Consider the following 14,928-nt stretch of genomic DNA (forward strand, 5'->3'; position numbering starts at 1 on the left):
GTTAATTAATTGGTTCACATGTTACTGAATGGCATATCCTGGGTTTAAAACTACCAGGCAAGCTTTCTCCTCAATAAACACACATGCCTTAGGATCCTTGCTAGTGTTAGTCCTTCATCTTGAGAGTCCCATTCTCTTCCTCCTCCCTTCAAATCCTGTCTCCTTTCAAAGCTCAATTCCAATCCCACTTTCTCTCCAAAGCATTTCTCATGTACCCGACTCAATATGTCTTCTTCCTTTCTCTGAATACCCCATCCCAATAGCCTACATGGTATCAATTAAGAAAAAAAGTATATTGCTTTATATTATCATCTCATTGTTTCAGTGTATATGTTGTGACTCCAAGCACATTATAAGTCTCTTCAGTGAAAAACCTGTATCTTCCAATTTTTGCTTCTTCTCTAATTCTTAGCATTGGACTTGTCATACACTAAGCTTAATAAATACTTCTTAACTGCTGATTCTACAAATGAGCTAGTCAAACAGCTATAGAGAAAAAGCATTTTATATATTATTGTTTTTTCTTCTCCCCTGCCAACCCTTGCCTGCAATGCCTGCCTTATCAAGCCAACACTTTTGTCAACTTTGGAAGTCCCTGTGCCGTACATTTCTTCTAAGAAGTAATTTACAAATATATAAAGTACCATTAACTATGCATTACTCTTGACTCAGTAATGCTACTTGGTAGTATAACTTTTTTTTTTTTTTTTTTGAGACGGAGTCTTGCTCTGTCGCTCAGGCTGGAGTGCAGTGGCGCAATCTCGGCTCACTGCAACCTCTACCTCCTGGGTTCACGCCATTCTCCTGCCTCAATCTCCCAAGTAGCTGGGACTACAGGTGCCCAACACCATGCCTGGCTAATTTTATATCTATATCTATATCTATATAGATATAGATATATTTTTTTTGTAGTAGAGATGGGGTTTCACTGTGTTAGCCAGGATGGTCTCGATCTCCTGACCTCATTGATCACCGGCCTCCCAAAGTGCACGAGATTACAGGCGTGAACCACCATTGACAGCTACTTGGTAATATAACCTAAATTATATTATTATTATAAGATAAGCTAAAAAAAAAAAAAAATAGAAGGCCGGGTGTGCTGGCTCACGCCTGTAATCCCAGCACTGGGAGGAGCTGGCGGAGGATCACACAAGGATCAGTTGAGACCAGCCTGACCAACATGGAGAAACCCCATCTCTACTAAAAATACAAAGTGCTTGGCGTGGTGGTGCATGCCTATATTCCAAAACTGCTAGAAGTGAGCAAATCACCGAACCCGGAGAGATGAGAGGCTGTGGTGAATGCGCTTGTGCCTCAACCAATTTAACTAAGCGAAAACTCTGTCAAAGAAAGAAAGAAAGAAAGAAAACGTTGGAAACAAGATAATAAAGTGTTATTTATAAACTAAAAAAAAAAAAAAACCCCAAACAATCTAGATATTCAACAATAGGGGCATTAACTCAATAGACTACTTCAATCTTTAATTATACAGACTAGTACAACATAGGAAAATGCTTATCAAGTAAAAATAGCTTAAAATAACAGATGTGAATACAAAAGGCCAAAAAATCAATATGATTTGTTATAGTGGTAGATTATGAATAGAATAAAACCGTCTTCAGCTTCTAAGAAATGTGAAATGAATAATAGTTTATAAAAATATAAACCCTAAGATTCTGTGCTATTTTAAGTAGCGTAATACTTGAAACAACTGGCTTGGTAAAGTGCTTATTATGAAAAAGACTTAAGTTTTAAGATTATAAACTTAATAAATAATGTTAAGATAATGGGTTAAGAAATATAAGAGATAAACATTGTGCAAATCTCGTAAGTTGTTTCCTAGGAAAAGAAAAACATAAATTTCAATTTTTTAAATATATTTTTATCAAGCAAAAGTAAACTAAAAGTAAGAAGGGCACATAATTTAACCTGGAAAATCCAACAAGTTTAATATCAGAGACCTCTTCAAAAACAGTGCAGTTTAAAATATTTTAGAATCTTCAAGAGTGTTGCTCAGGTGTTAAGCTGATGTGCATGCCCTGACAATGAAAAGAAAACTGACTCTTTTTCAGTGATACCTAATTTTTCACATCAAAACCATATTTTTATATTACCTTACCCTTGCTAATAGTCCAGATTCTGCAACAGGCCGCTCTTCTGGGACTGCCACCGGCTTACTCTGCTCAGTTGCAAAGGGCTGGTCAGCTCCATTTTTATAGTGGTTTGATAAAGATATCTTTGGTTCTAACCACTCGATTGTTGTTCCTGATGAAGTAAGAGAAACCTTTTGCTGAAACTTGCTCATAATCTAGAAAGTTCGGCAGATGTGGATTTTATTTAACAATTTTGTTTCGAGCCTACAAGACTAAAAGCAATTAAACCTGTTAAGAGACCCTGCAAGACAGCCACTTATATCTCATTAGCATGAGCCCGATGATTGGGTATTTTACAACAGAGCAACTTGCAACTTGATATCAGATACTATTTAAAAGAAATCAACCCTGAATAGGACTGAATTCATTCTTGGACAAGTCTGCGAATCATGAAGTGTATTTACAACCTAACAGTTGATTTGCTGTCTTTGTCCCTCTACTGCTTAAAAAGTATGCAATTAGGCTTTAGAGAGTCACAGTGACAGGAGGAGTCTGGGACTGTGAAAGAGTAAAATTTGTTTCAATTTGGGATTGAGCCTTATTCTCAGCAACAATTGTCTAACCAATCAAAATAATCCCCTGGATCTAATTTAAGAATTGCAAATACATGTTGTTTTTTGAAATCATTTTTTAAAAGCCCCATACAACTTAAACTGAAAGACTCTTCTACTGAATAAATAATAACTGACCTAGTGAAGACAGTGGTCACATTTGGAGACCTGTCATCTTCTCGGTTAATGATTCAAATGTCTCTTGTTACCCTCAACTAGTTAAACAAAGTGGATTCTATGCCTAATCAATAATGGAAAATGTTCCATTTGATTTCAGAGGCTGATCTAGGTTTCACAGAAACTTGGTTATAGAGTGCTATAATAAGGGATGCTCAGACTATTGCAGCAGAAATGTAGGAGTAGGAAATGTACTTTTTTTTTTTTTTTGAGACACAGTCTCGCTCTATTGACCAGGCTGGAGTGCACTGGTACGATCTCAGCTCACTGCAACCTCCATCTCCCAGGTTCAAATGATTCTCCTGCCTCAGCCTCCCAGGTACCTGGGACTACAGGTGCTCGCCACCACGCCTGGCTAATTGTTGTATTTTTAGTAGAGATGAAGTTTTACCATGTTGGCCAGGCTGGTCTTGAACTCCTGACCTCAGGTGATCTGCCTGCCTTGGCCTCCCAAAGTGTTCGGATTACAGGCGTAAGCCACCACGCCCGGCCACAAATGAAATATAGTATTTAATTAAGTATTTATTGAGCATCTAATATCTAGCACTGTGTTACTTGACATACTTTAAAAAAATTAAGCAAGTCTGGGCAACACAGAGAGACTCCATCTCCATAAAAACGAAAAGGAATTAGCCAGCCATGGTGGCGTGTACCTGTAGTCCTAGCTACTCGGGAGCTAAAGCAGGAGAATAGCATGAGCGTGGGAAGTTGAGCTGCAGTGAGCCATGATGGCGCCACTGCACTCTGGCCTGGACAACAGAGTGAGAAAAAATAAAATAAAAAATAAAAATTGTCTTAAAAATAAGCAAAAATTAAGTAGTATAAACTGGAAATAAACTGTTTCATTTGACTGAGAATTATGATTACCAACACTAGAATTAACCCAAATTTCATAGCTAAGCCTAACTAATCCAACATTCAACACAGGGATATAGTTAAGTCAATCAAAGTACATTTGTCTCCTCAAAGGAATATAAATACTAAGCAAATTTATCAATAGCATATGATTAGAACACATTTTTGATATAAAGTGAAAAAAGATACAAACATATATTTTCCAATAATAACAGGGCAAAAGAAACAAAAACTGAAAAGAAAAAAGAGAAAATCTGGGAGGGGGAGCATACTAATACATCAACAGTGGTGGTTTCTGGTTGGTAGGACAATGCATATATTTTGTTTCTTCTTTTGACTCTACAGTATTTTCTATAATGAGTATGTTGCTTTATAAGAAGAGAAAATTTATATTGAACTACTTACAATTCCTACAAGCCACGAATCCACGTTCACAACTCACAATTTAGACTCTTCTATCTCTTTGGAATGCCCTTTCCTCTACCTCTCACTCCTAAACTAATCGGTCTTTGCAGCTTCTCTGTGCCTTTCTCAGAACTCTTTCTACCAGCCATTCAGCTATTCTCCCACAGTTTGTTCCTTTGGTAGTAGCACCCTATGCATTATCTTTTTTTTCCTTCAGCCAGTCAGCTATTCTCCCACAGTTTATTCCTTTTAGTAGAAGCACCCTACACATTATCATTATCATTTTTAAGATGGATTCTCACTCTTGTCACCCAGGCTGGAGTACAGTGGTGTGATCTTGGTTCACTGCAACCTCCGCCTCCTGGGTTCAAGCGATTCCTCTGCCTCAGCCTCCCGAGTAGCTGGGATTACAGGTGCCTGCCACTACGCTCAGCTAATTTTTGTACTTTTAGTAGAGACGGGGTTTCACCAAGTTAGCCAGGCTGGTCTCAAACTCCTGACCTTAGGTGATCCGCCCGCCTCAGCTGCCCAAAGTGCTGAGATTACAGGCATGAGCCACCGCGCCTGGCCCCTACACATTATTTTATACTTACCATTTACATGTTTCTTCCCTAAGTGGACTATGAATTTTTTAAGAGGAACATACATAACTGGCCTCTCTCAATAGTGCCCTGACCTACATCTACAATTGCCATTAAAAACAGTTTGTTGGCTGGAATTGTTGAATTTAGGCACACATGAGGATGAGGTCCATCCTATATCCATCTGACTAAGGGAAACTGTCTCCTGAGCAGAGACTCTACCTTTCTAAAATATCTTTCTTTTATGAGTAAGGTGAATTAGTTAAATAAGAGAACAATGAGATGTAAGGTATTAAGTCACAGCCATCACTAGCATTATTAAGTTATTGCTCACACAATGTGATGAGCATCTTATTTACAGAAAGACTCATTTTTGTAGTACCATGCAATAACATTTCCCTAGCACAATTAATTTCAACAAATAGGTGTTCTCAAATAGTGAACATATATATACTTTTTTTTTTTTTTTTTTAATGATGTCTCATTCTGTCACCCAGGCTGGAGTGCAGTTGTGGGATCATAGCTTACTGCAGCCTTGGACTCCTGGGCTCCAGGGATCCTCCTGCCTCAGCCTCCCAAGTAGCTGAGATTATAGGCATAAGCCACCTTACCTAGCTACACATTATTTTTCAAACTGAACAGTGACTGATAGACTTTTATATACATGAAAATAATGATAGTGGACTAAGTCAAAACTCAAAAAATAATGCAAAGGTTTCTACTTTGGTCAACTGGATGAACAGATGGATAGTGATGCCACCAATTTTAATGGAAATATAGGAGATACACATTTTGAGTTCAGTTTTTGACATGTTGAGCTTGAGGTCTCTTCAGGAATGTTCAGTGATATTAGACATTAGTCCTAAAATCATTTTAGATTCTGAAAAGGACACAGTCATTAAGGATTTGTATAACAACAGCAGGATAATTAAAAACCAACAGGCTCTGGTTTTCTTTTCCTTTTTTTAAGATTTTCTGAAATTAGAATTACAACAAATGCAGTCCTTTCCATGTGTTGGCCTTCATTGTGAAGCCCTACCTTTAATCGACAACTTACCTGAAGGCAATGAGCCCTTCTGATGTGATGCGTGCTGTAACTGGAGAATATGAAAGCAGTCATTTAAGCAGTTCATAGTTGCCATGGAAGTAGCTTTGAGCATTAAGAGATCCTGGTCCAAGGAACTAAGATGGCCAGAAGTAGGAAGGCATTCAATTCGTCTAATTAAATCTCTTTGTTGTCCTTCAGCATGAGACATCATCTAAGGAAAAAACAGTTCTGTGGGTCCTACTCATGATTTCTGTAAAACGTGTATACATACAGTTGCCATTTTAATTACCAGATTCAGCTTCTGAGCCATTTTTAAAGACCCACTAGGCCAGGCACGGTGGCTCACACCTGTTATTCCAGCATTTTGGGAGGCTGAGGTGGGAAAATAACTTGAGCCCAGGAGTTCAAGACCAGCCTAGGCAACATAGAAAGACCCCATCTCTACACAACATTTTAAAAATTAGTCAGGCATGTTGGCACATGCCTGTAGTCCCATCTACTCAGGAGGCTCAAGTGGGAGGATCACCTGAGCCCAGGAGGTTGAGGCTGCAGTGAGCCATGATCACGCCACTGAACTGCAGCCTGGGTGAAAGAGTAAAACCCTGTTTCAAAATTAGAAATAAATAAAAAATAAAAGACATAATGGGCCATATTAGGCTTTTTAAAAGTTTGTTTGGCTATTTTCATTTAATGAACATTTAATGGTGCTTATCAATTGGGCAAAAGATTGTTATCTAAGGCAGCTGCAATTTTTCTTTGGAAGCAACAAAACGTAAAAGACCTGGCACTTTTTATTAAGAGTATTCCAGCATTTTGGGAGGCCAAGGTGGGCAGATCACAAGGTCAGGAGATCGAGACCATCCTGGCTAACACGGTGAAACCCTGTCTCTACTAAAAATACAAAAAATTAGCCAAGCATAGTGGCAGGCGCTTGTAGTCTCAGCTACTCGGAGGCTGAGGCAGGAGAATTGCATGAACCCGGGAGGCAGAGCTTGCAGTGAGCCGAGATAGAGCCACTGCATTCCAGCCTGGGTGATAAAGTGAGACTCTGTCTCAAAAAAAGAGTATTAAGCCATCAAGTTATCAGAAAGATTCTAGAAGATCCTTAACAGGAGAATCAAATACTTCCTTCCAAAGTTAAACTAAGTTCCAGTCTGGGCTCTCAACCACTTACTTTTTATACCTTTGGTCAGACTCAATTTGAATCTACTATGAGTGCATAATGGCTTTCCTGCTTCCTCTTTCCTAACCAAACTTTCTGGTCCTGTTATGCTGATTTTGGACCGAGTACTGGATGCAAGCTTTTCAGTTTAAAAGATTTTAATACACTCTGCTTTTATTAGGAGCATTGTACAGCTTTCCTAACAGAACCAATGGAGTAACAATGATGAGCAAGCCAATTTTTTAGAGGAAAACTGAATTTATTATGCTTAATGACTTTCAGTTGTGAGCAGAAAGTTCTCTAATGGACCATCCTTTGGACACTAGCTTAATTCACATAGAAACTCTACATAGTGGACAGACTCTTTTTAGCTTTCAGAGGCTCTGTTCCAGGTGATATTTTTTTCCTTTTTTTGAGACAGGGTCTCACTCTGTCGCCTAGGCTGGAATGCAGTGGTGCAATCATGGCTCACTGCAGCCTTGACCTCCCGACCTCTGAGGCTCTCACCTCAGCCTCCCAGATAGCTGGAACTACAGGTGTGTGCCACCATGCCTGGCTAATTTTTTGTATTATATTTTAGTAGAGACAGGGTTTTACCATGATGCCCACGCTGGTCTCAAACTCCTGGGCTCAAGCGATCCACCCACGGTGGCCTCCCAAAGTGCTGGGATTACAGGCGTGAGCCACTGTGCCCAGCCCAGGTGATTTTTGATACGGCTCACCAGGGGGCAAGTGAAAAAGGTGTGCAAAATGATCCTACTAAGCAAATCACTGTGTCATATATGGAATAGTCCCTGAAAACATGTACCACAGTTAAGGATCAAACATTCACCCGTTCCAAAAAAAAAGGTTTCATAAGAGGACAAACTGTATGTAGGTATGATGCTATCTATTAACATATACACATCTATACATGCATATATAGTGTGCTTTATGTGTGTATAAATGTTTTTGTATACAAATTTAGGAACCAACTCCCACTAATCCAAACTTATGAACAGGTAGAACCACTGTGAAATACAGTGTGGCAGTATCTGCTAGACATAAGTAAATATAATTTATGATCCAACAATTACACTCTTAGCTACCTAATCAAGAGATATATACATGCATATGTTCAGCAACTCAGGTCCATCAACACCAGAATGGATAAAAAATATTATAGCATAAGCATACAGTGAATATTATATAGCAATGAAAAGGAACATTTACACTCAACATCCTAAATAAATCTCAAACACATACTGTGAACTCAAAAGCAGCCATACCCGAAGGAGTACATACTATATGACTCCAGTTTTAGAAGTATCAAAAATAGGCAAAATAAATTTATGGTGTTAAAAGTCAGGATAGTGAGGAAGGGTGTTGTGATGAGGGACATAGAAGTGGCCCTAGGGTGCTCATAACATTTAACTTCTTGATCCAGGAAGTGATTATGCAGAAATTACAAGAGGCACACTTGTAATTTGTGTAGTTTTCTATAGTATGTTATAAGCCAATAAAAGTTTAACAAAGGAAAAAAAAATCTCAAGACATTCACAGCATAATCAGAAGTCACAATATAAAAATACTTGAAAGAGAAAATAGTATGCTTCTTTGTGTAGAAGGACCAAAAGAGCCACCTGCTAGTATTGGTGGTAGAAGTGGTCTAAGAAAGTAATGTTCTTGGCTAGAAAAAATAAAATTTAAAATATAATTGTATCTTTGGGAGGCCAGGGTGGGAGGGTCACTTGAGGCCAGGAGTTCAAGCCCATCCTGGGGAGCATAGCAAGACGCCATCTCTAGGAAAAAAAAAAAAGGTAAAAATAAGCTGTGTGTGGTGGCGTGTGGCTGTAATCCCAGCTACTTGGGAGGCTGAGGTGGGAGGGGAGGGCTGCTTGAGCTCAAGAGTTGGAGGCTGCAGTGGGCTATGCACTCCAGCCTGGCAACAATGAGACACTGTCTCTCAAAAAAGATACATGTATGATACAGTTTGGCTGCAACCCCACTCAAATCTCATCTTGAATTTCCGTGTGTTGTGGGAGAGACCCAGTGGGAGGTAACTGAATCATGGGGTCAGGTCTTTCCCGTGCTGTTCTCATGACAGTGAGTAAGTCTCATGCGATCTGATGGTTGTATAAAGAAGAGTTCCCCTGCACAAGTTCTCTCTTTGCCTGCTGCCATCCATGTAAGACGTGACTTGCTCCTCCTTGACTTCTGCCATGACTGTGAGGCCTCCCCAGCCATGTGGAACTGTAAGTCCATCCAATCCCTTTTTCTGTATAAATTACCCAGTCTTTGGTATGCCTTTATCAGGAGCACGAATATGGACTAATACCGTAAATTGGTACCAGAAGTGGCAAGCTGTTGAAAAGGTACCCGAAAATGTGGAAGTGACTTTGGAACTGGGTAATAGGCAGAGGTTGGAACAGTTTGGAGGGCTCAGAAGAAGACAGGAAAATGTGGGAAAGTTTGGAACTCCCTAGAGACTTGTTGAATGGCTTTGCCCAAAATGCTGATAGCAATATGGACAATAATGTCCAGGCTGAGGTGATCTCAGATGGAATTGAGGAACTTGTTGAAACTGGAGCAAAGGTGACTTGTTAGGTTTCAGCAAGAAGACTGGTGGCATTTTGCCCCTACCCTAGAGATTTGTGAAACTTTGAACTTGACAGAGATGACTTAGGTATCGGTGGAAGAAATTTCTAAGCAGGAAAGCATTCAAGAGGTAACTTGGGTGTTGTTAAAGGTATTCGTTTTTATAAGGGAAGCAGAGCATAAAAGTTCAGAAAATTTGCAGCCTCATGACACAATAGAAAAGAAAATCCCATTTTCTGAGGAGAAATTCAAGCTGGCTGCAGAAATTTGCATAAGCAACTAGGAGCCAAATGTTAACCCCCAAGACAACGGGGAAAATGTCTCCAGGGCATGTCAGAAGTCTTCATGGCAACCCCTCTCATCACAGGCCCGGAGGCCTAGGAGGAAAAAGTGGTTTCATGGGCCGGGCCCAGGGTCCCCATGCTGTGTGCAGCTTAGACGTTTGGTGCCCTGTGTCCCAGGTGCTCCAGCCATGGCTGAAGGAGGTCAACGTAGAGCTCATCTGTGGTCTCAGAGGCTTCAGGTATCTCAGGCCTTGGCAACTTCCATGTGGTGTTGAGCCTGCTAGTGCACAGAAGTCAAGAATTGGGGTTTGGGAACCTCTGCCTAGATTTCAGAGGATGTATGGCAACACCTGGATGCCCAGGCAGAGGCCTGCTGCAGGAGCGGAGCTGTCATGGAGAACCACTGCTAGGGTAGTGCGGAAGGGAAATGTGGGGTCAGAGCCGCCACACCGAGTCCCTACTGGGGCACCACTGAGTGGAGCTGTGAGAAGAGGGCCGCTGTCTTCCAAAACTCAGAATGGTAGATCCACTAACAGCCTGTACCATGTGCCTGGAAAAGCCGCAGACACTCAATGCCAGCCCATGAAAGCAGCCGGGAGGGAGGCTATGCCCTGCAAAGCCACAGGGGCAGAGCTGCCCAAGACCATGGGAACCCACCTCTTGTATCAGCGTGACCTGGATGTGAGACGTGGAGTCAAAGGGGATCATTTTGGAGCTTTAAGATTTGACTGCCCTATTGGATTTTGGATTTGCATGGGGCCTGTAGCCCCTTTGTTTTGGCCTTTTTATCCCATTTGGAATGGTTGTATTTATCCAAGGCCTGTACTCCCATTATATCTAGGAAGTAGCTAACTTGCTTTTGATTTTACAGGCTCATAGGCAGAAGGGACTTGCCTTGTCTCAGATGAGACTTTGGACTGTGGACTTCTGAGTTAATGCTAAAATGAGTTAAGTCTTTGGGGGACTGTTGGGAAGGCATGATTGGTTTTGAAATGCGAGGAGATGAGATTTGGGAGGGGCCAGGGCAGAATGATATGGTTTGGCTGTGTCCCCACCCAAATCTCGTCTTGAATTCCTACATGTTGTAGGAGGGACCCAGTGGGAGGTAACTGAATCATCAGGGTAGGTCTTTCCCATGCTGTTCTTGTGATAGTGAATAAATCTCAGGAGATCTGATGGTTTTATAAAGAGGAGTTCCCCTACACAAGTTCTCTCTCTCTCTCTGCCTGCTGTGATCCATGTAAGACGTGACTTGCTCCTCCTTGCCTTCTACCATGATTGTGAGGCCTCTCCAGCCATTTGGAACTGTATGTCCATTAAACCTCTTTTTCTGTATAAATTACCCAGTCTCAGGTATGTCTTTATCAGCAGCGTGAATATGGACTAATACTATATATATATAATATGTACATATTACATATACAAAGTGTGTGTGTATATATATACACACATACACACACATACTTTAAAGCAGACTACAAGATATAAATATAGTAAAATATATATCGATAGTAAGATATATATAGTGTGTGTGTATATATATATGTGTGTGCATATATATGTGTGTGTGTGTGTGTGTGTATATAACTTGCCGAGTCTGCTTTAAAACAAAGTATATAATTATAGCATAAATGTTAAAAGTTGGTAATGGCTCTCTCCAAAACAAATTAGCTAATCAAATCTATTCAAAGAAATGGAAAAGTGATTTGTGAAACTGTTTTAGTGATTGTTACTTGACACTATAAAACCAGGTCCTTTAAAAAAAAAGAAAGAAAGCTGAAACCTCAGTGAACCTGTGTTTTGTAGCTAGAAATGGCAATCGTAGTGATAAGAGTATATCATTCAGGTGGCATATAATTTGTCTGAAAACCAAATTAGAATCGTGATTTTAATTACTTGTGTTTTAAGTTTCTGTCTCACTTACTAGACTGGTCATTTGAGTTACTCCCAGGGCATAGCATAGTACCGGCATGAAGCATGGACTGAAAAAGAAGGGAACTGATAAGTAGTACTAATAAGAAAGAGTAAATAGGAAACAGATGATTTTAATAAAGTAAAGCTTTTGTAATAAATTCATTTTAAAGGACAATATGATACTACTCACAAGAGTTAACTGCTTTTAGGCTGGGTGTGGTGGCTCACGCCTGTAATCTCAGCACTTTGGGAGGCCGAGGCGGGTGGATCACCTTAGGTCAGGGGTTCGAAACCATCCTGGCCAACATCAAGAAACCCCATCTCTACTAAAAAAATACAAAATTAGTAGGGCATGGTGGATGCCTGTAGCATGCCTGTAATCCCAGCCATTTGGGAGGGTGAGGCAGGAGAATCGCTTGAACCTGGGAGGCGGAGGTTGCAGTAAGCCGAAATTGTGCCATTGTACTCCAGCCTGGGCAACAAGAGCAAAACTCCGTCTCAAAAAAAAAAAAAAAAAAGGAGTTAACTGCTTTTACAAACTGCTGCCTAATCGAACACTAAACTTACCCATAGATTTGATTAAAATGTTCCTTTCAAACTCACATCAATTTATATCTTTGCATCACAACCTCCTGGAATTGGATAATTCTAGAACAGTAATTCTCAAAGTGTGCTCTGCAGAGACCCCTGTGAGACTCCTTTCAGACAGTCTGTGAAGTCAAATTATTTTTTATAATAATTCAAAGAAGTTATTTGCTTTTTTTCACTGTGGTGACATCTGCATTAATGACGTAAAAGCAATGGTGGGTAAAACTTCTGGAACGATAGTGAAAAGGCAGTGACACCAAACGCACTAGTGGTCACTATATTCTTTACCTGCCATGTGCTCACAGAAAAAAAAAAAAAAAAAGGCAATTTACTTAAGAATGTCTTTGTAAAGCAGTAAAAATCATTAAATTTACTACATCTTGACTCAAGTACACATTTAAAAAATTCTCTATATAAAAAGTGGGAAGTACATATAAAGCCTTCTGTTGCATATCAATATACAGAGGTTGCCTAGAGAAAAAGCACTTGTGTGACTGACTTGTAAGCTGAATTAGCTGTTTTTTGTTTGTTTGTTTGTTTGTTTGTTTGTTTCCATGGACTACTATTCTGATGTGAAAGAAAGAAAGAAACTATGGAGATTCAGGTTTGGGGAATGAGTTAGACATTTTCTCAAGATTGAATAAAATGAGGCTATCGAAAAAACAACAATATTTGTTACCAATTACAAAACTTGAGCTGTAAAATGAAAATTAGAATTTCGGACAACCTTATCTGGTATATCTGATAGCTTCCCAATACTTTTCTGATGACACTGGGGATGTTAATAAATGTGAATTTTACTCACTGTATAATAATAAAATGGATCAATATTTGCAAGATCTGCATAACTCTGTAAACTAATATCTCCAAAATGACTAATGAATGCACAGTGTTACAAAATCATGGCTAGGTTAAAGATCCATTCAAAGTGCAGGACAGACCAATGGATTTTCATGTAACAAAATACAAAAAGTTCACTGATATGTATTAGATTCCACACTGCATCTAACATTTAAGAAACTATCAGTTGTCCAGTTTTGGTATAGTATCAAAGAATAGCCACAATTATCTAAAAAGGCTATTACAATGTTTCTCTTTTTTCCAAACACATTATCTGTGAATGGCCAAATTTTCATCCTGTAGTTCAAGTAAAACAACATACTACAGTAGACTGCATATAGAAACAGATATGAGAATTCTGTTGTGTTCTGTAAGGCCAGACATTGAAGGGACTGCAAAAATGTAAAACAATCCACTCTTTTCAATAATGATTTTGTTTTGGTAAAGATAACTTTGACATAAAAATGTTATTTATGCTAACATGTAGTAGGTTTATTAGTTTTTATTTTTTCTTAATTAACAAGTTACTTTAACTCCTGTTTTAATTTCTAATAAGGCAAATATTAATAAATTTAACCCATTTAAAATAAAAGCTGGCCAGGTGCAGTGGTTCATGTCTGTAATCCCAGCACTTTGGGAGGCCAAGGCAGGCAGATCACTTGAGGTCAGGAGTTCAAGACCAGTCTGGCCAATGTGGTGAAACTCCATCTCTACTAAAAATGAAAAAATTATCCAGGCGTGCTGGTGGGTGCCTGTAATCCCACCTACTTGGGAGGCTGAGGCAGGAGAATTGCTTGAACCTGGGAGGCGGAGGTTATAGTGAGCCAAGATCACGCTACTGCATTCCAGCCTGAGCAACAAGAGCAAAACTCCATCTCAAATAAATAAATAAATAAATAAAAAGACTAGGAAACAATATGCCTCCAGAGACTAGATTATAATGACTTTATATTAGCAATAAACCAAATTTTAAAGGAAAAATTGGTTCTGGAGGTATTTAATATTTGTCTGAAGGACAAAAAATGATATAAACATTCCAAAAGGACTGTTTTCTCAGAAACAGAATTATTCCATTGGACGTAGTTATAATCTTACAGTTTGACTTAATCTTACAGTTTGTTGGGTTCTTAAATGCAAAAATACCAACCTAGTGAAGACACAAGATGCTCAGCTAATACTTTTTTTTTTTTTGGCATGTGTCGGGGTGAGGGAGTGGCAGTGACACAGGGAGTGCCAAACTGTGGTTACCACCCAAACCCTAGAATAATTTCTAGAGCCATAATTCAAGGAGAGACTGCCATTAAACTATGTCAATTCTGTAAGTTAATGCTGGACCTTCCCAAAGAGGTGGTTGTGAAACTTTAGGGACTCATTCGTTCTACACTCAAGTGCCAGAGTTACATGTTAAATATTACATGCTATTATAATGATACGAAATGTATATTTAAAGACACATAACATTGGAGTGTGGCAGTATTACCACTGAGCCAGTGAGAACAACAAAACAATCATTAGAGTTGAAAAGAGAAGGGCAGGTTGATTAAAGTATTCACAACTGAAGAAAAGCTAACAGAGATATGACAATGGTCTTGGACATCAGGTCACAAAGACCCAAGTACAGTCAAGCAGAAGGCCTTTATAGAGATAAAATCTTAAATACAAAACCATCCCTTTTCCTTGAAAATGTGCTATAATACATGACAACTTCAATTATATGCTTTTTGCTTGTTTCTAACTTTTTACTGAAGTATACTGACAGTCTACAAACAGATACATATCACAAGTATATAGGC

General features: G+C 39.3%; 1 protein-coding gene across 2 annotated transcripts in view; it reads right to left on the bottom strand.

Moving 5' to 3' along the window:
- OSBPL11 (oxysterol binding protein like 11) overlaps nt 1–14,928 on the bottom strand; it is a 72,091-nt gene that overhangs the window by 31,526 nt on the left and 25,637 nt on the right. For both annotated transcript variants that reach the window (XM_003894042.5, XM_021934152.2), the window contains 2 exons: nt 5,780–5,981; nt 2,120–2,265 (listed from right to left, as the gene is read on the bottom strand). In XM_003894042.5, the coding sequence (XP_003894091.1) occupies nt 2,120–2,265; nt 5,780–5,981 (348 nt within the window). The remainder of the gene's footprint in view (nt 1–2,119; nt 2,266–5,779; nt 5,982–14,928) is intronic.

The sequence above is a fragment of the Papio anubis genome, chromosome 2, assembly GCF_008728515.1.
Source record: "Papio anubis isolate 15944 chromosome 2, Panubis1.0, whole genome shotgun sequence".
Lineage (NCBI taxonomy): Eukaryota > Metazoa > Chordata > Mammalia > Primates > Cercopithecidae > Papio > Papio anubis.